This window comes from Globicephala melas, chromosome 18 (assembly GCF_963455315.2).
Source record: "Globicephala melas chromosome 18, mGloMel1.2, whole genome shotgun sequence".
NCBI classification, from domain to species: Eukaryota; Metazoa; Chordata; class Mammalia; order Artiodactyla; family Delphinidae; genus Globicephala; species Globicephala melas.
Window position 1 is genome coordinate 69,344,822 of NC_083331.1, and position 27,218 is coordinate 69,372,039.

Below are 27,218 nucleotides of genomic sequence, written 5' to 3' on the forward strand. Positions count from 1 at the left end.
TGAGTAGGACACTCAGAGTGAACAGCGCTAGGAGAGGACCATATGCTAATAGTAACGACAGTCACCTCTGCGGACTGGGTGACCTGCTGCATCCCACACAGAGCACTAGGTAGTTTATGTGCCTCACTTCTAATTCTTACCAACCCCTGAGAGATGTTTTTATCCCCATTTCTCAGGTCAGGAAACTGAGTCTCTGGGAGATTTAGCCAATTGTCCGAGGTTCTCCTGGGCCATACTGTCTTAGCTGGGCCACACGTGGGTCTTTAAGGATGGAAGAGGTTTGCTTGTACATGGAACCTATGTTCCCCTGGGCTCAATCAATTCTTGAAATTATCTGCCAGTTTGTGGGAAGGTTTATTAAGAAGATAGACATTTAAGAAGTGCCTAGAATGTCACCTTGTCACTCGAAATACACATTTCACACAATCTACCCCTCCTCCCATCTTCGCCTTCAATGGAAATTTTCTCAAAAAGCATTAAAACACTATAGTAGTAATTCTGCCACAATTTGACCTACTCATGGTAAAAGCCTATTATTTCTGTTCTTTATAGAAGGAGGCACACGATGGGATGTTACCAGAGAGAAATTGAGCTTAAGGAGGCCGGGTCTCAGGCATACTTTCATTTTCTTGTCACTGACTTTCTTCAAGATAATAGATCACTGGGTGTGTGTTGGAAGATGGCTCAAAGCCGTGCAGCAACATCTGTCAAACTGTCAAGAGATGAAATCTCCTACCTGAGAGGCAGGAGAAAAACAGCTCATCACAGCAGCAGCCCAGGAATGAGGTTTCAATTTAGCCGTGTTCTGTTTATCGTGCATTAGGGTGACCTCTTCAGCGCTGCTGTTGCTTACGCTAAAACGAGTTTAAACAGATAACTAACCGGTTGATGCTAAAAGAGTTGATTGTAACTTTTCCCTTTGCTGAAACTCACAAATTAAAGAAAATTTCTAAATGGTTTTGGTAACACCACATAAAAGGATTACGTTATTGCCTGAAGATGGTAGAGTGTAAAATGTGCATATGTAGGTCAAGTATTAATATTTTGGATTTACTTTTCTAATATTTTAATGTTAGGTAGAAGTGATATGCCCTTTAGAATCTCACAGAATTTCTGAAAATCATTTGGAAAAATCAACAGGTAAATGGGCAACAAACAGGAATAAGCAATCTATAGAAAATATAAGTGGTCTATGTATATATGAAAAAAATGCCCAACAACCACAGGCTTTAATCAGGGAGATTAAAATTTAACATCATGATATATCATGTCATGCCATCAGGTGTAAAAGTCTGATAACATCACGTGTGGACGAGGGTGTGAAAGAATGAGAACTCTTACTCTTGCTGGTAAGAGTAAAAAGTGGCACTTGCATCTGGGGAGCCATCAGGCAACATCTCATAAAGCCTAAGTTCATATCCTTGAACCGAGCAATTGTTCTCCTAACTTATATACTCAGATAATTCTTACATGTGTGCACAAGAATGCGAGGGCAAGAAGGATCTTAGAATGTCTGCAAGAGCAAAACAATAAAAAACAACCTCAATGGCCATCAACAGAACGAGGAAGTGAATAAATGGACAAACTGTGAAATATTTCTGTAGTAGGATAACATACAGTGATGAAGATGAAGTGGTTAAAAACAAGAGGTCGACTGCCTGCGAGGAAATTCCCACTCAGTAACTAGCTATGTGACCATCATCAGGTTACTTAGGCTCTCTGTGCCTCAAACTTCTCATCTGTTAAACAGAGATCATAACAGTACCTACATTTATGATGTTATGATCATTAAGTAATTTAACACCTCTGTGATATTTTGATTTATAACAATACATACATATTTGGTCTTTGTCCTGGTCCCTGACACAGATCTTTTAAAACCCTTGATATTTCCCATGACGAGGGGGATAAAGGTGTCTTTTCTCATGTTAATGAGGTGACTTTGGAAAGCACCTAAGGATAAGGGCTGGTCACTAAAGGAGCCAACAACCAAAGGATTAGAGGGTTGGGACCAAAAGTCCTGGGAGAGGAGAGGGACTGGAGATTGAAGCAATCACCACTGGCAATGATTTAATCAACCCTGTCCATGCAATGAAGCCTCCATAAAACCCCAAAAGGACGGGGCTCAGAGAGCTTCCAGGTTGGTGAACATGCTGAGGTGTTGGCAGACTGTCTCTCAGAGAGCATGGAAGCTCCATGCCCCTTCCCCATACCTTGTCCTGTGCCATCTGTTCTACCTGGCTGTCCCTCATTGCATTGTTTTATAATAAGCTGGTAATCTAGTAAGTAAAATATTTTTCTGAGTTCTGTGAGCAGCTCTAGCAAATTATTCAAACCTGAGGAGGTCATTGGAACCTCCAACTAGAGCTGGTTGGTCAGAAGCCCAGGTGACATCTGAAAAGGAGGTGGCAGGGGTAGTCTTGTAGGACTGAGCCCTGAACTTTTGGGCTGAATTCAGGGTACTCAGCTGGTGTCAGAAAATTGCTTGGTGGTGTGAGAAAACTCTCCCCTCCCCCACTCCATTGGAATTGGTGATCAGAACCCTCAACTTCTAAGACGCTGTGTGCCGGACACATAGCAAGTGGTCCGTAAATGTAGCTATCATTATTTCTAAGAGTGGATACCGAGGTATTCTTCCTAACTGTGTTTCTATCAGTACATTATTTCATAATGTTTTTAATGAGAGGAAATGATTGAACATTATATTGTCAAATGGCTCCAATTTACAAATTATTCATTTGTAAGTAGTTCATGGAAACTATGTGGCATTTCTCCAAAGAAATTATTTTACAGGTGATTTGAACTTCAGGTCAGACCATAATAACCTATTTAGCCTTTAACAGACTTCTCAAGTCCTGTATGACTTGACAGTTTCCTGGGGAAAGCGATCCCTGAGTTATAACCCCGAGGTCAAGTCCCCCCCGCTCCATGGGACAATGTTACGTGTCCCTTCTCACTCACCCCATGGAGCTCATGAAGAAGAGTGCTGAGTAGGTGGCTCCTATAGACAGAAATGGGAGCAGGGTTTTCAGAGGGGATTAAGAAGGAAAATTACCTTGAGTTCGTGCTGGAGGAAAGCCCAGTGCTTGGCTTAAGTGGACCTACTGCTTCCATTCACTTCCCATGACCTCCTGCCTCTGGCCAATGTCCCATTTTGGTGAAACTTCTCCCAGCTCTACACTCGCCTCTGGATGTCTTCTGATGAATGTCTTTAGAACCCTTAAATGGGAGGTCACCAAACTCAGTCACAATCTGCCATATTTGGGTAAAACGTAAGAAAAAGAAGGAAGCTAGTTTGCATGGTGAGAAAACAGAGGCAAATGCACAGACAGAAACAAAGATGAGAAATCCTGTGGGCCAAACAGACAGTAGAGAAGGGCAAAGAAAGCGCAGTCCCCCGGCAGCTCTGATTATACTCGCAATAAACACTCCCTGTGAGCATATGGTCTGATCCTCGCAACCAAATAATTCCTGACTAGGACATAAATACTCACTTAATTCTCACAAGCCAAGGAAGGATATACTATCCCCAATTTATAGAAATATGCCCAAGGTCATAGTATAAGTAGCATAGCTGAAATACGGCTGTCTCCAAAGCCTGTTCTCTAAGAGGCTACAATTGGTGATTTATTCTCCCTCAGGAAAGATGCTGTCCCGGGAATTACTTCGCAGAATGAAGCAAGGACGTCTGCAGCTGCAGAGGCAGGCATGAGAGGTAGGGGAGTTGTGTCAGCACAGTCCAGCAGTCTGTGCTGGAGGCAGTTGTAGCACAAAAAGAAAAGGAAACCAGGTGAGGTGTTTGGCTTATTCACGTTCTCCATCACTTCCAGCCAGGAAGTGATGTTCCCATAGCCAGGAGTGAACGCAGGAAGGGGAGGGACCCCAGACAACAAGCAACTCAGCAGAGCACAGGGAAGTGAGGATAGACAGATGCAGAAAGACGTTCCAGGCAAGATGACTGGGAAGTGGAGGGGGGCATGTTTCAGGGGCAACAGGACATTTGCTTACTTGTCCTTAACTTAGGAATGAATTTGTTAGGAATTGCATAGATTTAGATCATGACTAATTTCCTTATTAAACGTGGTATGAAGTTCATTAATAAACCTGAAAAATGTCCTAGCAAAATTAACTCTGTTAACATTAAGTGAATTAACTAAAAATTTCAACAAGTGGCATCAGAGAGCTTACCACACAGAACCTACGAGGTCAGTAAGATGGCTCTTCTTGTCCACCTGCTCCAAACTCGTGGTTGTGAAGTTCAATGTGCACGCATATGTATTCTCACTCATTATAAGAACAGAAAAGACCACCCTAAGGGCCCCAGATTGAATCCTTTCCTGTATGCCTGCATATGACTCCCATTATGATTATAATTATAGCTATAATTATATTTATAATTTGTCTCAGAACACAGAATGTAATTTGTAGGGTTTCAAACTGCAGACCAAAGGTGCCTATTTTTTCCTAGATAAATGGCTCTATAGAGCCTATTATTCTGTAAAAACGTGAGAAGATCTCTAAGGTCCCTAATTCAATTGATACCTCCATAATCGACATATGTAAAGAGGAGGTAGAAATACCACAAGTATTGCTACTTTTGATATAAGGTAAAATGTGTGTAGGGATGTGGGGAAAAATATTTTTTTAAATAAAAAACAATAAAAAAATTGTTCCTATTGCTTAGATCCTAATCACTGCTTACTGGAATATATAAAATCCTGATAGAGCTATTCATACAATGTAAAAAAATGTGTATATACATATACAGATGTACACATATGTCTTTTAAATAGATAGGTAGATAGATACACACATACAGAGAGAGAGAGCGGAAAAAAATAAAGTATTATACATCAAACACCCAGAATCACAGAAGCACCAGTCACATCATGTATTTAGTTTAACAGTAGTGGGGAAAGTTAAGCCACATCAGTCAATCATATTTCGTTAAATTACCTCATTACTTATAACTGGTGGGGAAGACAGATAGACGCATACCAATAAACTAGACAAGGATACAGAAAGCAGAAAAGAAAGTAAAAATACAAGACACGATACCAGTGAAGAAAGTTAGCCAATGTGAAGCAATTTCACCTGAAACAAGGACAGAGATGATTTTTAAATGTCCTTCACTTATAAGAGAATTTGAGCCAGTCTCCATTTATGCTGAGTTAAGATTTCAACAGTTTGAAATTATGAAGACATAAAACTTATGGGAAGACTTTTTGGGAATAATGGAAATTCACGCACTACTTACCCTTATGCCATCTTTGTAAACTAAAGTCACACTTCTGTACCTTATTTCATGGGTCACCCAAACAAAGGCCTCCTGACACCCAGCAGGTAAAATGAATGAGAAAAGCAGACCCGGAGTCATGTACTAAACACACAGGGACCACCCTCACTTCTACAATCATGTTCATTTTTCCTTTCTTTTTGCAAACAATGTTTTCCTTCATGCATGCATTTACGTGTGTATTTATATACGTGTGCACTTATGAATTTATTATTTATTTTCTGTCCATAGAGTGATGGGCAAAGAGAAATACTTTGCTACTCTGAGAAAAGTGACTGTACGAATCTGTGGATAAATAAAACACACATTCCCAGTGCTGTCGGGACAACAATATGGACCATTGGGAGACTCCCGGAAACTGGAGAGACGGTGCCCAATGCGGCGGCCACTGCCCAGCTCCAGCCAATTACACCACATGGGAGTGAGGGTCCTGTGTTGCCAGATCTTTCTATTTTACAAAAGCAGTAGGATATATGGGTTTTCATATGAAATTTCTGCTTTTTAAACTTGGGGTCAAATTTGGAAACAAAGTTCCACTTTCAAGACAAAATCAATAATTCCTAATACCCAAATGGTATTAGGTCACTCGTTTACCATCTCAGATACTGCTTCTACCTCATTCTTCCAATCTTTTCCAACAAATGGCCAAATCACTAACTCAATTTAATTACAGCTGTTCAAATGCTTCATTCCTATAAATTCTACTTTTTTAGTAGGTAGGAATTGGTTTTGATTCTTTTCAACTGTTATTCCTAAGATTACATTTCTAAACATAGATGTGTTTATTTCACATGCTGACCATGACCGTTATGATTCTTATTGTCATGGAGTTTCCTCTGGTTGGAAAAGCAGACATTAAATAACAAATTATACCATTAAATTTTTTTAATTAAAATTATGACAAACACAAAAGAAAAGCATAGGAGGATATGGGCATATATAACTGGGCTACCTGATCTGTTTCTTTGAGGATGAAGAAGGCTTCCTTAAGAAAGTGACATCTGAGCTGAATTCTGAACTCTGAATGGGAGAGAAGAGTGTTCTAGAAAGAGGAACCACTATGTGAAAATGACAGGGCCTCTGGGAGGCAGAAATGCTGCTTTATAGAAGAGATATAATGTTTAAATTCAGGGGTAAAGGGTCTTAGGAGACTGGCTTCTAACGCTGACCGCTAGGTTACCTCTGGGAAGTGGAATGAGGGAGGATAGTTGGAAGAAATTAAAGCAAACTCTTACTTTTTATTTTATTTCTACAGTTTAAAAGTCATTTTAGAAGAACACACTCACATTTTGCTCATTTTAAAAATAAAAAGAGTGACCAACAAGGGCTTAATTTCCAAAATATACAAACAGCTCATGCAGCTCAATATCAAAAAACCAAACACCCTAATCCAAAAATGGGCAGAAAGACCTAAATAGACATTTCTCCAAAGAAGACACACAGATGGCCAACAAGCACATGAAAAGATGCTCAATAGCTCTAATTACTAGAGAAATGCAAATGAAAACTACAATGAGGTACCACTTAACACCAGTCAGTATGGCCATCATCAAAATAGCTACAAATAATAAATGCTGGAGAGGGTGTGGAGAAAAGGGAACCCTCCTACAATATTGGTGGGAATGTAAACTAGTGCAACTACTATGGAGAACACTACGAAGGTTCCTTAAAAAACTAAAAATAGAGCTACCATATAATCCAGCGATCCTACTCCTGGGCATATATCCAGAGAAAACTCTAATTCAAAAAGATACATGAACCCCAATGTTCATTGCAGCACTATTTACAACAGCCAAGACATGGAAGCAACCTAAGTGTCCATCAACAGTGGAATGGATAAAGAAGATGTGGTACATATATACAATACAAGATGTGGTGCATATATACAATACATTGTACATATATACAATGGAATATTACTCAGCCATAAAAAAGAATGAAATAATGCCATTTGCAGCAACGTGGATGGACCTAGAGATTATCATACCAAGTGAAGTAAGTCAGACAGAGAGAGACAAATATCATATGATATCACTTATATGTGGAATCTAAAAAAATGATACAAATGAACTTACCGACATAACAGAAAAGACTCACCAACACAGAAAACAAACTTATGGTTACCAAAGGGGGCGCAGGTGAGGGATAAATTAGGAATTTGGGATTAACATACACACACTACTACATATTAAATAGATATACAGCTACTGTATAGCACAGGGAACTATATTCAATATCTTGTAATAACCTATAATGGAAAAGAATGTGAAAAAGAATATATATGTATATATATGTTTATATATATATATATATATATAACTGAATCACCTTGCTGTACACCAGAAACTAACACAACATTGTAAATCAACTATATTTCAATAAAAAAGAAAACAAACAGAAAGAATAAAAATAAAAAGGAGTAATATATGCTACAGTTTGTCTTTGAGTGAGATATTATAATCCAAGGCAGTGAGTGAGGTATGGTTCAGACGAAAATTTTCCTGTTAACTAGTTTTAGACAGCATTAATCATTAGTAAGAGCCAATTGAGTATTTCACGACCATTGTATCTTCAGTACTTTTTCTTTACTTTTTTTCTCTTTAATAAGGTAATAATTAATTCATTTTTCACCCAGACGTGGAAATGTACTCTCTCTCTTTAGTCACAGCTCACGTCATGCCCAATACAAAGAGGTGACCCCTTGGCCATCCCACTTTTCATCTGTACTCTTACAGATCAGCTCTTTCTGGAAAGCATCAGGACCAAAGATGGGATGCTGAGCTGCATGGAGCCTCATCCTGAATTGTCTGCATTCCTTCTCCCATTGTCTCAAACCACATGTACCATCAACCATACAACTTACCAAGCATGCTGCCACACCCACCATACATGCCTAATACTCACGTCTCCCAGATGCCACATCCACACAGGGCTAGCCTAACATCCACCCCCCTCTGCTGACCTTTATTTCCCTATGTCCCTGCTCCGTGCTGCCCCTCCATCACACCTTCATTGCCATCTAGCTCTTGCCATCTCAAATCTTTTTTTTTAAATAAGTTTATTTCTTTCATTTATTTATTATTTTTGGCTGTGTTGGGTCTTTGTTGCTGTGTGCGGGCTTTCTCTAGTTGCAGCGAGCGGGGGCTACTCTTTGCAGTGCGCAGGCTTCTCACTGCAGTGGCTTCTCTTGCTGCGGAGCACGGGCTCTAGGCACATGGGCTTCTGTAGTTGTGGCGCACAGGCTTCAGTAGTTATGGCTCGCAGGCTCTAGAGTGCAGGCTCAGTAGTTGTGGCACACGGGCTTAGTTACTCCGTGGCATGTGGGATCTTCCTGGACTAGGGCTTGAACCCATGTCCCCTGCATTGGCAGGTGGGTTCTTAACCACTGCACCATCAGGGAAGCCCCTCAAATCTTTTTGATATAGAGGCTCGCTTCCTAATTCCAGACTGCAACCCTGAGGCATCTATTAACAAGCATTTACTAAAATTTTCAGCAATGCATTTGGGGCATAGGAAGACCCTGATTTGGTACTCCTAACAGGCCTGATCCTTGATTTCTATTACAAATGAATGTTTCCTTGGCATATTTTTTCAGCTAGATAGAGCATGGGACCAGGAACCAGAAGACCAGGTAAAAGTCCTGGCTTCTCCCTTTGTTTGAGGTCAGGAGACTCAGGCGGCCCTCTGGGTCTCCACTTCACCTCTACAAAGGCCCATAGAGGATGCCCATCTTTCCGCAGCACAGGGCTGTACTGAGTCTCACCCTTCCTCACTCCCTGCCTCATGCTTTCAGTCTCCGTTAAAGTACCACTACCTCACGAGGACCTCCCCTGACTCTCAGACAAGGAGAGCGGACTCCAAATTACATACTCCCACAGCATCCTGCATTACTCCTTCCAAACGCCCATCACTCCTGTGATTGCTAGTTCAAAGCTGGGTTTTCTCCTCACTGCCTGAAGTACGCTGTAAGCTCCACGAGGGGAGGGGCTGGGCTTCTCTTGCTCAGGACCATCTTTGTGTCAGTAAATATCGGTTGGTGGATTAATGAATAATGTAAGTAAAAGTACTTTTTAGGCAAGAAGCTGCTGCTACTACAATGGTTGTCATTGTTATTGCTATGACAGTAATAGCAGTAGTAGAGGTAGCTACAGAAGTTGAATTATTAGCAGCATTGTCACCAACCAATATATGACAGAAAGAGAAGCAGAGAATAGTACTTAACATTATCAGTATTCATTGTAAACTCTTCCTCTTTTTCTGCTCTATCCTTTTTTTTTTTTTTTTTTTTTGCGGTACGCGGGCCTCTCACTGTTGTGGAGCACAGGCTCCGGACGCGCAGGCTCAGCGGCCATGGCTCATGGGCCTAGCCGCTCCGCGGCATGTGGGATCTTCCCGGACCGGGGCACGAACCCATGCACGATCCCTGCATCGGCAGGCAGACTCTCAACCACTGCGCCACCAGGGAAGCCCCTGCTCTATCCTTTTAATGGATACAAACAAATAACTATATGATTAAACAGCCATATAGATGCAGCCCACACAAGAGGTTCAGAGGACAGTATTTTGCTACTTATGTACCAATCCTTAAAATGCACCAGTCCCCACCTGGAGAAAGATCCTAAAGAAAGACAGAAGATGTGTTCTCATCCTGAAGCAGGTGATAAACCCTTCCCCAAATTATAGGGGGGGATGTGAAAAACTATAAGAAGCAGTCCCCTTGTAGGAAGAGGATTTACAACTGAAAACAGAAAGAGGGTGAAGAAAATAAAATTCTCCAGGAGGAAGAATCAGTTTTCTGCTCCCAACATGGGACAGCTTGAGTTTTCACCCTTAAAGAGGAGGGAAATGGAAATATAAAAAGCCCAGGAACGGCAGGGATGCCGCTCTTGTTAAGGTGATGTTGTTTTGAATGAGTTACTGCTATTGGTGGGCAGGGAGGGGGCACATGAAAGAGAAGAGGCCTCTGTGGTCCACTGAAGAAAAGGATTTTATTAGGCTTTCTGGGGAGCTCAGAGCAGAAGGTAGTCCGGAAGGTTCACAGGCCAGAGACCTCATGGCCCATCCTCCGGTCACTTGCCAGGACTTTGGGCTCCCCTGCAATCCCATCGCCTTGTGTCTGCTGCAGGTGCACTTTGTTAAGGAAGTGCCTTTATTATACCATGCTGCTCGGAGAGCTTGCAGACGCAGAACAACAGACTACATATTCAAGACATTTCCTTCCTGCGTACATGGTGAGGTACTCAAGTAAGTGAATTGTGATGTTGACTGCCCCCGGCCCCAAACAATTCAGGCCTTTGCAGAAGAATACCTTTACAAGGTTTAATGAGACAAAAAAATTCTTCATCAATTCATTACCACTGGCCTGCTTTTACCTGTGTGCGTTCATTTACCAGAAATTTACCAGATCCCTAGTGTGTATCTAAAAAGGATGCCAGGTCCCGGGAATACAGGATGGAGTGTAATATTGCCCACAAATTTGGGTGGATCTAGAGCTTGGAGAGCTGTAGATTTCCTCGTATAAAATCAAATCAAAGACCTTTGGGGGTGACTTTTAGAAATGGCATCATACCGCACCTGGAGGCAAGCTGGGGCACGTCCCTGGGGTTTGTTGACGTCTACAGCTACCAGCTGCCACCCGCCAGCGGAGTCTTCGTGAAACATCTTCAAGACAAAGGGGAAATGAGTCAGAGACACTTACATGGAACATCAAGAACTCTAACTTTGTCTGCGGCTTTTTACGTTTTCTTTGTTATCAAAGATTTGTCTTCTTATGGCTTTATATTTAGAACATGAGTCATTCCATTTTAGCACTGCAAACTTAAGTGAATAATCATAATAAAGATTATAGCTTGCATTAATTGAGCACTTGCTATGCATCAGGCCGTTTCTGCCTTACATATGCTTTGCGTATATCTGCCCAAATATTCTTCTCCACAAGACTTTAAAAGTAGGTATTTTATCCCCATTATGTTGATTATTATATATAACATCTCAGAGAAAATGAAAATTAGAATTCCAAAGCGTGGTGTGTTTTTACAAAAAGTGGTAAACTTTTATCTTTATTTAGTAGACAGTTCTCACTGAACCAACAGAAAAATATTCTCAGGATAAATAATATAATGTGCACAGGGAAATAGGGGAATGTTGTTTTATTTTATTTTTTTAATTAATTAATTTTTGGCTGCAGTGGGTCTTTGTTGCTGTGTGCAGGCTTTCTCTAGTTGCAGCAAGCAAGGGCTACTCCTTGTTGCAGTGCGTGGACTTCTCATTGTGGTGGCTTCTCTTGTTGCGGAGCACGGGCTCCAGGCGTGCGGGCTTCAGTAGTTGTGGCTTGCGGGCTCAGTAGTTGTGGCGCATGGGCTTAGTTGCTCCGTCGCATGTGGGATCCTCCCGGACCAGGGCTTGAACCAGGGAAGTCCGGGAATGTTATTTTAATGGTAGGAGAATTACAAATCACTTAAAAAACTTTGTGAAATTAGCTTGTATAAGCCACAATTAATCTGCTCAGCAGAAATTTTATGTATACATATTTATGAAGGGAAAAAGTAGTTTCTTTTGGCTTAAAAGACATAAATGATGAAATTCAGGATAGTACAGGATGCTAAAATCTGACAGTCATTGAATTAGACATCCAGGTTGCTGGATGTGTAGGTTATCTTACTCATATTCTACCACCTTAAAAATTAGTTATCTAGGGGCTTCCCTGGTGGCTCTGTGGTTAAGAATCCTCCTGCCAATGCAGAGGACATGGGTTCGAGCCCTGGTTTGGGAAGATCCCACATGCTGCGGAGCAACTAAGCCCGTGTGCCACGACTACTGAGCCTGCGCTCTAGAGCCCATGAGACACAACTACTGAGCCCGTGTGCCGCAACTACTGAGCCTGAGCTCTAGAGCCCGCAAGTCACAGCTACTGAGCCTGCAAGCCACAACTACTGAAGCCCGCGCACCTAGAGCCCATGCTCCACAACTAGAGAAGCCACTGCAATAAGGCCCGTGCACCACAACGAAGAGTAGCCCCCGCTCGCCGCAACTAGAGAAAGCCCAAGTGCAGCAACGAAGACCGAAGGCAGCCAAAAATAAATAAATCAATAAATAGATTTATTAAAAAAATTAGTTATCTATCAATAATATACTACACTGGAAAGCATGTACCACTTATAAATATTTTCCCACTAATATATATTTTCTTTTCCTTACATGTGCAGGGGTGTGGTGGAATAGGGTAGAATTAAGGATTTTTATTTTTCTAAGAAAAGACACCAACTACAAGCACTCACTGTTTTATTCCAGCCTGAGCTCACTATCTCACAGACATAAACATTTTCTTTGTCATATTTATGTCTTCGTGTTCGTCTGACCCCATCTGTGTTCAAAAGGGTAACTGTTGATGGAAACATGAGATGATGCAAAGATCCCATTACCTAGGATTTATCATTATAATTTCAAACTCCTGGTAACAGAGGTAGTAGATCATTTGCAGAAAGAAAACTTGCCCTCTATAAAATAAGGGAGGCGGAGAGTGACAAATGCCAAAATTCATAGGCCATACATGTATTTTTAAAATGACAAAATGGCGGTGCACATTTACACAAAGATTCTCTGATCCAAGGTGCCAATTACAAATGGTTCTTCTCAGCTGCCCATTTACAGGATTCTGATTCCCTTTAGAATGAATTTTAAAAGGTAAGTTTAGTGGTAGAATCAAGCACATCCATCATAAATAGGCTCATTCTGAGAATACATACATTGGTTGAGATGCAAACATGCATAAGTGCCTTTTAAAGTATCTGTCAAATGTCTGGGAGTCTCTTTTTAAGGAGAAAAGACAAACGCAATCCCGCCAGTCATAAGGTAGGAACCCTCTGTACAAGCAACCTCTACTCTTTTACCATGGAGCAAAGGATCCCTGGGGCACATATTTGCTTTCATCAGGAGCAGACTAATTTTCTCTGTTAAATGATTTTTTTTCCAATAGACTAAAATCAAATGAATCAATTTAATTGTTAGTAAAAGTGCTCTCTCAAGGTCAGTTCTTTGTGTGAAATAAAGTGAAGGAAATGCAAACATGGTCCATTTCTCTTTAGTTCCCTGAATTATACAACAACATTTGGATTGGTTAACGTAACAGTAGCTACGTGAGGCACATGGTGGGATATCCAGAGCCATGAATCCTAGGGTGAAGTCCTTAGGGGAGTGTGGCAGGGGCAGGGGTCTCCACATATCTGTTCCTCTTGTCTTACAAACTACGAAAAATTTTATGGCCACCAAAAACAAAAAAAAGGACATTCTTTCCCTTTCTTGAAGCTCATCTTGACCATGTAATTATATATATACACTGGTCTATGAAATGAAAGCAGAAACTTTCTATTTTTTTCTTTCCTGCTCTTTGGAATATGGATGTAAGAGTTAGAGCTACAGCAGCCATTTTAGTCCAGGAGGCAATTTGGGGAATGGAAATGATGCAAGGTGGAGCAAAAAGGTAGAAGGATTCTGGATCTATAGCAACACAGACCACTGTAACAACCTTGAATGACATCCTCCAACTTTATATGACAGAGAAAGGAACTCTATCTTATAGAAGCCACTTATTTGGGGCTTTTTGTCCCTTGCAGCTGAACCTCAGTTAACACAAGTGGCTTCATTTTGAATGTCCAATGATTTATTTCAGTTTTAAAGATACTAACTGTTCTCCTCTCATTATATTATTAATACAGGTTTACTATTAAATACTTAGAAAATGTGTATGAGCTGTAAAAAAAAATCTTAAGCCCATTCCCCAGAGACAAGCACCCCTAATATTTCAGAGTTAACCTTTCAGGTATATTATGCCCACACACACATATACATATAAACATCAGACCCTTTTACTGCATTAATATGTTATCTGCATATTTTCATATCAATAAAGTTCAATCATGATTTAATGGCTTGCATTTATTCTAATTTCATAATTTATAATCAATAATTTATGACTAGAGTTAATTTTCTTTCTCTCTCTCTTTCTTTCTCTGTCTTTCTTTTTTACTGAAACGCCTCCATAAACATTCTCAAATGTACATCTTTGAGCATTGACCAGAATTTTTCTTAGGATAAATTCCTAGAAGTACAATCTCTTTGTCAAATAGTTTACATGTTTTTAAGGCTTTTGACACATATTGTCAAACTATTTTCTAGAAAGGATGCTCTAATTCACACTTAGTAATTATGTATGAAAGTACCCCTTTCTCCACCTTTCAGTCAACAAGAAAACCTTTTTTTGTTTGTTTTAATAGAAAAGAGAAGCCAGAAAAAAGATAGCACATTGACAGCAGGGCCTGCAATGACCAAATTAAAAGGAGGTAGGATCTCAGGGAGCAAAACTGAAGACTCTTATGGCTGTGGAGGCTGGTTTTTTTTTTTTTTTGCGGTACGCGGGCCTCTCACTGTTGTGGCCTCTCCCGTTGTGGAGCACAGGCTCCGGACGCGCAGGCTCAGCGGCCATGGCTCACGGGCCCAGCCGCTCCGCAGCATGTGGGATCTTCCCGGACCGGGACAGGAACCCATGTGCCCTGCATCGGCAGGCAGACTCTCAACCACTGCGCCACCAGGGAAGCCCAGGAAGCTGGTTTTGAGCCCCCATTCTAGCACGTACCAGTTATGTAATATTGGATAAAATAATTAACTTTCCAATCCTTGTCCTTTTTTAATCTGCAAAGCAGAGACAATAATAATACCAACTTCACAATGTTATTGTGAAGATTAAATAAGATTGCTTGTAAAGTCAATAGCGTAGTGCTTAGTGCAGCTCTCAAGATATGTGATTTATTGTAATAAAGTGTTATGAATTAGTGGAGTATTACCAATAACCACACGAGCACTTTCCTCTTAGTACAATCACTTGGGAATCCATGGAGGTTTCAGTCTCGAGAATCATCTCATGCTTGCCTGTTTGCAACTGCCAGCGTTTTATAAAGGGTCACTTGATTTTGCTAAGAATGCTTTGTGGATTGTTCTATTGTACTTTAGGCAGAATATCATCATCAATGACAACGATAACAGATTATCTAATGGGAGGTGGTAGAGAATGGATCTTGGTAATACGGGTGACCACTAGCAACTGAATTAAAATTCCAAACCCAAGACACACATACATATTTGGTAATGAAAATAAAATCCAAAATTTATTTTGAAATTCCCATGCTCTTTGGGTTCTTTCAAAATCAATCATTTAAAAAAACAGGTAATAGGGCTTCCCTGGTGGCGCAGTGGTTGAGAGTCCGACTGCCGATGCAGGGGACACGGGTTCGTGCCCCGGTCCGGGAAGATCCCACATGCCGCTGGGCCCGTGAGCCATGGCCGCTGAGCCTGCGCGTCCGGAGTCTGTGCTCCGCAACGGGAGAGGCCACAACAGTGAGAGGCCCGCGTAACGCAAAAAAAACAAAACAAAACAAAAAAATAGGTAATAGTCATTATCACACAAAATAATGAGGGTGGGCACTTGACTTGATTTCTTAATTAAATAATATACTCAATGACTTAGACTCACAAGATATAATTCTCATGTATGGCTTCCTATGATGAATGTATTATTCCATTACTATAGTTTCTTATTAGAAGGAGCTCACTATTGTACCTTCTACCAAAGCCTTCCCAGAAATTGCTTTCACTAAATTGCTTTCTCACATATTTTAATGATGTATATTCATGTGGAAACCAATAGTCTTGGAACGCAGTAAACAAATTTTTACTAAAGTTTTGTTTTGGAGCATTACATTGTACACATCTTTTCATGGAGGAGAAATTCTTTTTATTTTCCATCATGTGCCTTTTCATCTATGCCTTTCTGCCTTTAAGCCGGTATTGCACATTGACACAGAAGTTGTTCCAGTATTGTAGGAACCCATATTCTGAGAAGGTTCATGGAACTACAGAGGAGAAAGAATTCCTGTGTCCTTTTATCAGCTCCACCCTTATCCGTCTTGTATCTTATTAATTCAGAAAACATGGGCCAGCAAGTGTGCTCAGTCAGAGACAATGACAGACCCAGAAATTATTGCTCTCTTTAGACAGTCAGAATATTTACTTACCCATCCCTCAATATGACCCTACTGGGCCATGATTTGTATATAAAAGTTAGGTACGGATTGATTGCCAGATGCTGCCTTGTGTCTCTTGTCACTATATATACAAAACTTAGCCTTGCAGGGCCCTAAAGTTTAGTTCTTTCGGTTCTCTTCCAGGGAAAGTGAGATAAGCTCATTCCTACTGTGAATCAGCCTAGATCAGAAGACCACACGACTGGCAACAGGTATCTGAGGTGAAGTGTCTATTAGAGAATGGGAGTGCAAGTCTGGACCGGACATGCACGATGCCCAGGACGTGTTCCGCTAGCACATCGGCCCATCTCAACACCTTTCTCTGGGGCAACACCCCTACAAATGTGTGGCATGGAAGTCCTATTGTGGGTTGACACAGGGGGCTATTATATCCTGGATGTACAAATCTCTTGCACTTTAATCCAACATATAACTGAGCATGCGGCAACAGTGACCTGTGTCAAATGATTATGCAGGTACGAGAGTCACCTTCCCCATCAGAGTTCAGGCAAACTACTGACTACTAATCTGCAAATTTCCACGTCGTTTTCCTGCTACCTGCTCTATTATGGTCTCCATAAGACCTTTGGCATTAGTTTTTCTGTAATTTGTTTCTATGCTGTGACTCTGAGGCAGGTTGCTTTGTTATTTTAAAGAAAGAGTTCTCATCACTGATTCTCTTTTGCCTCTTAACATATCAGAGCCATTCCTGTTGAACCTCTTAAGATGTCGGAAAGCCCCTACTTTATCCTGTTAATGTGTATAATTTTTCTTTCTACTCATGCAGCCCTCCTGGAAAGTCCAGGGACTTAGAAATATCAACAAGTCCACCATCCCCAGGACCCTCTTTGCCCTCCTATGAGGATAACTTACAGAGAACAACTGCAGACGTCCCACATACTAGAGGAAGACAAGAACTGACTTCATTTCTGAAAAGCTGTGTGCTTCACAATACACAACCATCTTTATTTTATTTCCCTAAAGCCCATCTGTTTTGTTAGAATTAGAAACTTGTGAGTTAGTGTTTTAAACCATCGAACGAGAGGGCCTTTGTGCAGAGCTGTCTCTGATTTTACAAACGTAACAGAATCACGGCAAATGATGCCTCTCCCTTCCACACACACAAAAGCATCTGGAACACTTGCTCAGTGGCTGGCGAGGGGATGGGCGGGGCCTGCGGCCTGTTGCCAGGCAGCCCAAGTGGTGTTTTATCAGAGAGGCTGCTGCTGGAGCTTCGGTTGCTTAGCAACCAGGTCCTCAGCCATAGCATTTTTCTTAATGAAGGTTTTTCACAATTCTCTGTGTGATTACCTCTGCTGAATACCTAGACGCATTACGTCTGAATTACCACCTTATTCCTCCTGATTAAGGACAATTTTGCAACAAAGCAATTTTGTACAACTGTGTTCACAGTCTCTCCACATTTGACTTTCTATTGTAACTGCTGGCTGACTCGGTGGCACTTCCAAACACCACTTTTCCAGCTGTGGTTTTACAACTAAGAGTTACTTAATAAGCACTATATGGTTTTAAAGACATTTTAGGTCATTTCTCAGGAATATCAAATGTGAATTCTGTGTGGAGTTCATAGTTCTATGTCCCACTTTGTTCTCAATGTCTATACTGGAAAACACACCTCCACGAGGCCGTCACTCTATTTAAAAGACATGTCAGAATGGACTTGGAACTTTACGATTTCTCACAGTTCACTAAAAAGATGAGAGAAGAAATGAGTACTAGACGTGGCAGGCTCACTGAAGGTTTTCCTACATGCCATTTGTGACATAACCTAGATAACACTTAAAAAAATCTTTCATGGAAGTTTGAATAGCTGTTTGACAAAACTGAATAATATAAATACTATTTCATCTATAATGAACTAGACCATTCGAACTTTCACAACATCATAAAAATACTGCACAAGGCTCTTCCAAATATTAGCATGTTTAATAGCATTTTCACTATTAGCTATTAAATATAAATATTTTAATTTTTTTTACCTTTGCACTTCTTCTTAATTTTATTCCTCTGCTTCCTCATCCCCACTCCCAGTGAGCCACTATCCTGAATCCTTTTCTTTATAATTTTAATACATAGGCATAAATACAATTATTAAAAAAATAATATATTATTTTAAAAGTAGTAATTATATAAATATAATTATTAAAAGTTCAATTTGGAGATCTTCAAAGTAAAATTTGTACCTCGGATCTTTCACAGATACCTTTGTCCTAACAGACCCGTGTAAGTATTTACAAACTTATGTTAAATTTCTCTTAAAATTTAACATTAAAGCAGTAGTTGCAAGGCATAACATAATTTCATTCTCAATTCTGGAATTTTTATTTTCTCTCTCTTTTATTAAGATTTATACCAGAAGAAGATATATAAACCTATTCTTCCTCTTTCTAACCACCAAGAAACAAACACACAAAACAAAACCAAAAATAAAAACAAAAGACATTGGATCTGAATTGCCCTCTTATGTAATAAATGCCATGCCACTTGTAGTCAAATTCTAGGATACTTCCAATTTCTCGGAAGCATAGTGGAAACCTTCTGAATAAGCAGTAATTCCTCAAAATTCACAGGCAGGCATTTGGGATGGAGGGGTCTTCTTCATAATTTATTATATTGTGATTGGTTCATTCTGAATGAAATAAATTTTCCTTCCGAAAAATTCTAATCCTATACATAAGGGCCATTATATGGGTTTCAATTATGTGAATATTTTAAAATGGGGAATTCCACAGTTGCTATATTTTATCAGCAAGTCCTTGGAGGACATGTGACGGTAGAATCAAATCGAAGGTACATAATAAATATGATAAGCCTGGTTTTCTGTCAAACCCACCCATGGGGCTGTTAAAAATATAGGTGCCCTTGCCCCATCACCCAGAAAATCTGATTTAGTCGCTCTGGGTTTGGGGCTTTGCACCTGTATTTTTAAGCAGCTCCCTCAGTGAATCCGATTGCTGAAGTTGGTGATAACAGGGTTTCTCAAGTCCCATCAAGTCCCATCAATTTCCAGGGTGGTGCAGAGGGACACGCCCAGTTCGAGTGGGTTACATCATCATCTCCGGATACTGTACCTGCGTCGTGGCTGTCGAAGTAGTGCTGCTTCTAGATCCCCACATCTGTTGAAACTGTACCCTGATTTCTGCAAATGTTTCAATGATGACAGCAATAAACACATTCTGAAAGAAAATGACAAACCACATTTACCAAGACTGGGCGTGAGGGAGTGAAGGCAACTGAAAACAAACAAAAGATCGGCAGAAACTGTCAGAAAGCATAGACTGGATGAGTACTAATTTTTAGAGTACCTTAACAAGCCAGGCAAGGAAGAAAATAAGGGTAATGAAGTAGAAATAGGAACGCCAGCGGGGAAAGCTGTCGATGGCTCTGTACATGAGGAATACCCATCCTTCCTGGGATGCAGCCTCGTACACGGTGAAGATGCTGGTGCCTGTTAAGAGAGAGGGGAGCTGGCTAAGCTGGGGTGGACTTTTGAAATGAGAAAACATTTTTCAGAAACGCAATCAATATTTATCCATGCTCATTTTCTCAATGACAAAAGCTCTTCTAAAGGGACTCAAATCACATGCAACATTTTATTGCTCTTAGTCTTAGGATTTTGATAAAGTTGCTTCTGACTTCAAGCCAGGGCAGTTTTAATATCTCTAGCAATGAAACAATTTTAGGTTACAGATTTCGCTGTTAAATGCATTTAACAATGAGGAAAAGAACACTAACAATCAAGCCAAGTAAAGATATAATAATAAAGGATGGGTACCATGTACGTTTGCCACTTGGGGCTTAACACTTTCAGCGCGCTGAAAAGCACTTGAAATAAGTCCGAGAACTGGGTTTCATTTGAAATCACGTTCTCATGGCGAGAACTAAAGTATCTTAGGCTCCAAAAATTCATGTGATGGAGCCTGTCTTTGGATTCCATGGTGTTTACACTGAACACCAAAACGTAAGTTAGTAAATCATTAAAGAGTACTTTGTATCGTCTACGAGAATTGCCTCATTGAAAATACTACTGATAATGAAAAGAAGGAAAAGGGAACAATGTGTGGGCACATTTTTGAACATATGGTTAAGAGAATCTAAAATGTCATTCAGAGGAAAGCCAGTGTTTAAGCCTCATGGCATTATGAGTATGTGTCATTATTTCCCTATTTTACAGATGGGAAAACTAACGCACATAAAGTGTAGGGAATTTGTCTAAGGATGCACACATAATAATTAGGGGAACTAGAATTAACCCAGGCACTCAGGAACGAGGACCTGCATATTTAACTGTGATAATATCCTGTCTCCTGACATCTTTTCTGTGGCTTAGTTTCCCCATCTGTAAAATGGGGAAATAATAATTAAGACATACTGCAAAGTATTGTGAGGATTAAATGATTTCGTTTCTGTCAAGCACTGACATTTGATGAGCACTTAATAAGTTTTAGGCATTATTATAAACAATGAAAATAACTGCTCATTATTTTGTGAAAAACCATACAAATAAACAATATAGTACTCAGTTGAAGTTGTTTACAAAACAAATATGATATGGGTTTTTATTCATAAAACTGGTAAACATTTGTACCTCAACAAATTCCACTGCTATAAATGAATTAAATTATTATAGAATATAAAGCCAATAGCCACCCATATATGTGCTAATTTAAAATTAGAATGTGCATACAATCAAATGTCCAAACTAAGAAGGAGGTTACTAAATTTGCCTGACGTCTGACTGCCTCTCTGGGCCTGTGCATGCAGAAGAAGAACCAGAGCATCAGTGAATTCGAAAGCACCCAGAACAGCAGAAAAGTGTAGCAGCAAATGGGGACAAATGAGAAATAACAAGGCTTGAAAGAAAAGCTGAGACAAAGAGGGAAAGCGGATCCCTGTTTGGTGAATGCCTATTAGGCACTAATCTGTGCTACGTAGTTTATGTAAAATATAATTTCATACAGGTACTGCCTCTCATTTTAAGAATCATATTTGGTACATTGGTAAGTCGTTGCCATAGCAACTAGTATTTGTAGCACACGTTTAGTTTCAAGGCTCTTTCACATACTTAAATGCTAAGGAAATCCCTGTCTAATTAGGCAGGTAGATGGGTAGGTGGGTATAAGCACAGATAATATCCATCACATTTTACAGAAAAGCAAAGTGAAGGTCACTAGATAATGAAGTTGTCCGAGTTAAAAAGAAACAAAACCAGAATCTAAACGCACATCATCAGGCTCCAGGTCTTAAACTCTTTTTTTCTTTACCATTTACTTATATATATTCTTGCTTGGCACCGGGGCTTTAGAGAGACCTTATTTTCTCTTATCCTCAATTCAAATGAAGTTATCGATAATTATTTTCTGAGGGACTATGTTTATAGTTTATAGTCTATTGAGGAACTCATACAAGAATATAACTTTTAAGAGAAAGATTCACAGAGGAACAGCACACACCAAATATAAAATGGCAACAGAAAACAGAAGTGACTGTTTCCATTAATGATCCCTACATACTAAAAATATACAACGTTTTTGCTTTTATGGTCTGAATACGAAGGACAATTTTAACATGACGTAATTTAAGTCCCTTATTTTTTTCTAGATATGTGAACTAAAAAAGAAAAGTGGCTGCAGAAATCCATTATGAATTACCATTAAAGTTTAACTGCTTTACCAATTGAGCATTTACAGGTAACATACGAGGATCATCAATGTAAGATTAAATGTGAAAGGAACACTGAAAATTATCCTTCCTCTAACTTGCGCAGATCTTTATTACACCTACAGGGTAGATGCTATTTGAAATTAAGTAAAAAATAGTACGTTCAATGAGTAATCTTGAAGCTTTTACTCCATTTTTCCTAATTCGACACCGAAGAAAGAAAAGTAGGAACCTTCAGTACAGCTCAGAGAGCAAGGTTTGTTGCTACAAAGAGGTGAGACACTTGTGAAAGTGGAACCAAAAAACTCCCTGAGAAAATGCTTATTATTGAAAAAAGTGTTTCCCGTGTACATGAACGATGCGGGGTCAAAGGCTTCGGGGATGTCACTGAGTTGCAAGAGCAAAGGCAGTGGAATAAGACAGCCCTTCCTCACCCCTTTCCTGCTCCTGACTTCAACAAATGTACGAAAAGAAGATCACTTTTGAAGAGGCTGTCCACTGTTTAAACTGACGAAATAAGATGTATGATCTTCTTACTTTCTGTGAGAAGCCGGCAACCCTGAGCATGAACTGTTGCCGCTCACACTTATTTTGCACATCCTGCCCCCTCTGGCTGCCCCGGTGCTGCCAACTCCCCTGTGGTCCTCCAGCCCAGCTCACCTCCTCTGCCCTCAGGCCACTCGCGACGCTGCTCCTCCCAGAGAGGCCTGAGCTCACCTGTATCCTGTCACTTGTCACACTGACTTCTGTTACCTTGTTTGTCTCCCTAGCCAGGTGTCAGCACTCTAAGTTAAAACTGTATCTTTCACTTCTGGACTTGGCATTGAGAAACACTCCAGAACTGGTGATAAATAAAACAATGATCATATATTATAGAGACACAGGAAGGCCTTCCTCATATACTTGGTTTTTTTAATCAATTCATCCTTGGTGTAAATATTACACAGATAATTTGGAAACAAAGGGGACTTTTATAACTGACTTTATATTGGGCTGATTTTCACAATTCACTTAAAACACATACACATATAGCAATTTAAAAGCTCACGCTACAGAGAAACAGGAAAGTTTTCCTCTATGTTTAATCCAGAATGGGACATTGCTAGAAAACAACATATTGATACATACAAAACACTTTTTCTAGCTATACTCCAGAATATTTTTAGTCCATTTGAATTATGGAACTAAAATTTCTAGCTGAAAAGACCACACTTTTGTTAAATGAATAATGATTCTACAATAGCACCTGGAAATAGAATGCATTCTCTTTCCGTGTGGCCTGCTCCAAAAATACTTCTGGGAAGCTCCTGGAACAGCATGGCTTTCTTAGATCCCAAAAATCTCAAAGCACAAATGCAAGCCATATAAGAAACAAAATCCCAACAGTGATACTCAGCTCGTCAATTCTCTTAACTTCATTCATTCTTCTTGACCTCTTCCTTTGGTGGTTTGAATTCGCTAGCTAAAAAGACCCACAAGTCTACATTTAGAAGATAAATCCTCACCTGGGAACTTTCTACAGGCTACCTATATTGAGACATAGTAGAGGATTTTTTGAATAGCTCTGAACAAAATTATATTCCAATCTGTTTTGACTATCTTTAGGATATTTACTGCTTGGTTGTCTTCCGTGAACTCTTTTTCCACGAAAAAAAGGGAGACATTGACTGTGTCCTGGGAATATTCCTTATTGTGTCTTCTAGTCATACGTTACGTGACACCATTGAGTCATCTGACTTTCAAATGACAGGGTCATGAAATTGTGGTGATAACTAAGCAAGCTACAAACTTGGGGTTCCTATTCCACCAAACTTCCCCTCACCATCTCCCCATTTACCTCTTCACATGAGTTGTACCCTCAAATCTGATGGATGGAACTCAGGTGATAATAAATTTTATCCAACAGTGGTGATTAAAAAGTAAATCTATTTGTCATGAGACAGTTAAAAACATATACTATGTTAAGTTAAAAAAAAAAAAACAATGAGAGAGATGTGTATTCTTAAGGTGGACATCTGGATTCAGCATAATCAACTTTTGTCACTAAGGCTGGATGCATCCAGATATATGAAATGTGAAGAAGGTCAGGAGACCAACACAGCAAGGAAGGCCCACCCTGACTTACAGAGGTTTGTTAAATAAATCAACAATAATTAAATTACTTGGGATGATGTCACCTTTCTAATGAAGAAAACCTTCATGAAAATGTTTTCTCTTCCTTGAAATTATGTTTAATTTTACTAACTATATTTCCAAACTAATTATCACAAGTATTTCCCGACACACTGTGGTATAACTTTATGATTATAATAATCTATACACAACTCATCCACATGCTTAGCTGATGATCGATCCACGGGCGTTCAGCCTGAGGATTGCCGAGTGGCCACTGAGTTAACAAAACAAAGTAACATTTTTTATTTGCTCTTCCAGAACATGGAGCAAACACAAAAGGACTTCTTTTCTTCTAAATGCTTCAAAATGTATTTAGAAACCTTATGGGTTTTGAGGTGAATTTTTGCTTAGAATTTTTTTTTTTTTTAAACAATTAAGCCCTCTTTTGACACAACTTTGCCTCACTGGTGAGACCACTTTGTCGGTTACCTTAAACCTCACTGTTCACAGCACTAAAGCTTTGCGACAAGATCAAAGGCCATATGGAAAAACACACACACACACATGTTTATATATATTTTCTAAGTGAAACTTCTTTTATAAGTCGTAAAGATTCTTAGTTGAAATGTATTTCTTCAGAGAGAGAATTTCTAAACACCCAAGTGCTAAATATGAAATACTTCTAGAAAAGGAGAGGTGAAAGCTTTAACTACAGTATTCACAAATGGAAAAGAAGTGTTGACAAGGCTGATGCTGACATTGGCAGGAAAGTTTAGGCATAAAGTAGAGCAGTTCCAAGGATGCCGAGCCCATATGCCAACTAAAACAGTCCCTGTCTCTGGAGTTGGGCAATGTCCACAGAGGCTGGAAATAAGAGCAGCAAAGCAGAGGTCATGACAGGTAACTGTCACGCCCCTGCCTTTGAAGAGCAGTGGTTTTAGATCAAAAGAGCTTCTTGGAAATTTATTTTCCATTAGTTGATTAAAAAACAAAACTATGCTTAGCCGCAGTTAGCTTTCAGCGACCTTCCCTAGCATTCAAACTGTCCACTGCTTCTAACCTATGTGACCTTCCTGGGCCTCGGACTCTGGCCATAATGGTACTTGCTGGTCACCACTAACACATTAAATAAATGTTCTTTGGTAGCTTTTAAAATTTTCTCAAAAAGCAAGCAAATCATACCACGTAGGAAATGTGGTTTCTTTTAGAGTGTTTTAGCTTTGTCACTCACTTGTGAAAGATCTATTGGAAAGTACACTCAAAAGAAATCAAGGCAAAAAGGCCAGAACGTCATGTAATTCTTAGGGAGTTACCAGTTATGACATTAGAATTTCATAATAGTCCAAAATTAGAACCAAGCATTTGGAAAAAGTACTAAGACTTTCTTGTCTTCATATCTGGGGACACACATGGTTCATATCTCTGCATTACCAGGCACAAGCAAGGAAAATACAAATTAACTTTAAGGTAAAGTTGGTCAGTCTACCTCAGAATAGCCACAATTGTGAGAATTGGTTTTATTTTTAAATAAAACTGAACTAGTAAATAAGCACAGGATAGAAAGATCAACCAAGATTGGAATTAAATAATTTTACTTTTTTGGTCAGAGGCATTTTAAAATCTGATTCAGGTCTAAGTGGGATAGAAGAAAGACACCTGAGTGATATTGACCAAATGTAATTAACAATAAATGAGATAAGAAATACAAATAACATATGGTTTTAACTAAAAATAAAGTTCTTGTGTTATGATAAACATACAATTTCCATAATTTACAATGAAAGATTTAATTATATTGATTTAACCACTGATATAATATAAAACCGAAAACAAGAACAAGTTCTAATATAATTCATAGTAACACTATAATCGAACAGTTACAACTGAATAGGAAATAATTACTTATTGTTAAAAATTTAAAACTATACATAGGCAGATATTTGGTCATATATCTTCACATTGATATTATGTGTACAAAAATATTCACAGAATTTTTCCTATATTTGCTGTCTATTTTCTTCCATAGACTCCTAAGGCTAAAACAGGTTTTAAAATTCAGTTTTTCAACTGGTTTAGATTTATTTTTTGGATGTGTCACAGATATAATTTTAGATTTCTTAAGGTTATATACTAAGATTGAAAAACAGTTTGCATGTATTAAAAGCTGTGTTAACAAGGAAGCAAGATACTATGTTTTCCTACCAGGCCAGCATTTCCAATGTAAACCAGAATTCTGCATAGGTGAGATAAGAATGTGAGCAAATAGTAAAAACTTTCCAGAGAATTAATAGACTTTTTTTTTTTTTTTTTTGCGGTACACGGGCCTCTCACTGTTGTGACCTCTCCCGTTGTGGAGTACAGGCTCCGGACGCACAGGCTCAGCGGCCATGGCCCACGCGCCCAGCCGCTCCGCGGCATGTGGGATCCTCCCAGACTGGGGCACGAACCTGTGTCCCCTGCATCGGCAGGCGGACTCTCAACCACTGCGCCACCAGGGAAGCCCTAGACTTCATTTTTTAAGAGTAGTTCTGGCTTGTAGGAAAACTGAGTAGACAGCACCAAGAATTCCCATTTATCCCCTCTCTCTGCACCCTATTAAGCTCTTGCATTAGTGTGGTACGTTTGCTACAATTCGTGAACCCATATTGAGCCATTATTATTAACTCAAGTCCATAGTTTACATTATAGTTCCCTCTTTGTGTTGTACAGTTAGATGGGTCTTGACAAATACATAATATTATGTATCCACTATTACAGTATCATACAGGATAGTTTCCCCATCCTAAAAGTCCACTGTGCTACACCTATTTAACCCCTACCCTTCTCTGAAACCCTAGCAACCACTGACTTTTTCACTATCTCTACAGTTTTGCATTTTCCAAACTGTCATATAGTTGGAATCACAGAGTAACAGCTTTTCAGACTAGTTTCTTTCACTTAGCAATACGCAGTTATCATTCCTCTGTGTCTCTTGGTGGCATGACAACTCACTTCTTTTTACTGCTGAACGATATTCCTTGTATGGATGTACCACACTTTGTTTATCACAA

General features: G+C 39.6%; 1 protein-coding gene across 3 annotated transcripts in view; it reads right to left on the minus strand.

The window, feature by feature from the left end:
• NALCN (sodium leak channel, non-selective) overlaps positions 1-27,218 on the minus strand; it is a 292,588-nt gene that overhangs the window by 187,019 nt on the left and 78,351 nt on the right. For all 3 annotated transcript variants that reach the window (XM_060287757.1, XM_060287756.1, XM_060287759.2), the window contains 3 exons: positions 19,698-19,840; positions 19,464-19,568; positions 10,871-10,957 (listed from right to left, as the gene is read on the minus strand). In XM_060287757.1, the coding sequence (XP_060143740.1) occupies positions 10,871-10,957; positions 19,464-19,568; positions 19,698-19,840 (335 nt within the window). The remainder of the gene's footprint in view (positions 1-10,870; positions 10,958-19,463; positions 19,569-19,697; positions 19,841-27,218) is intronic.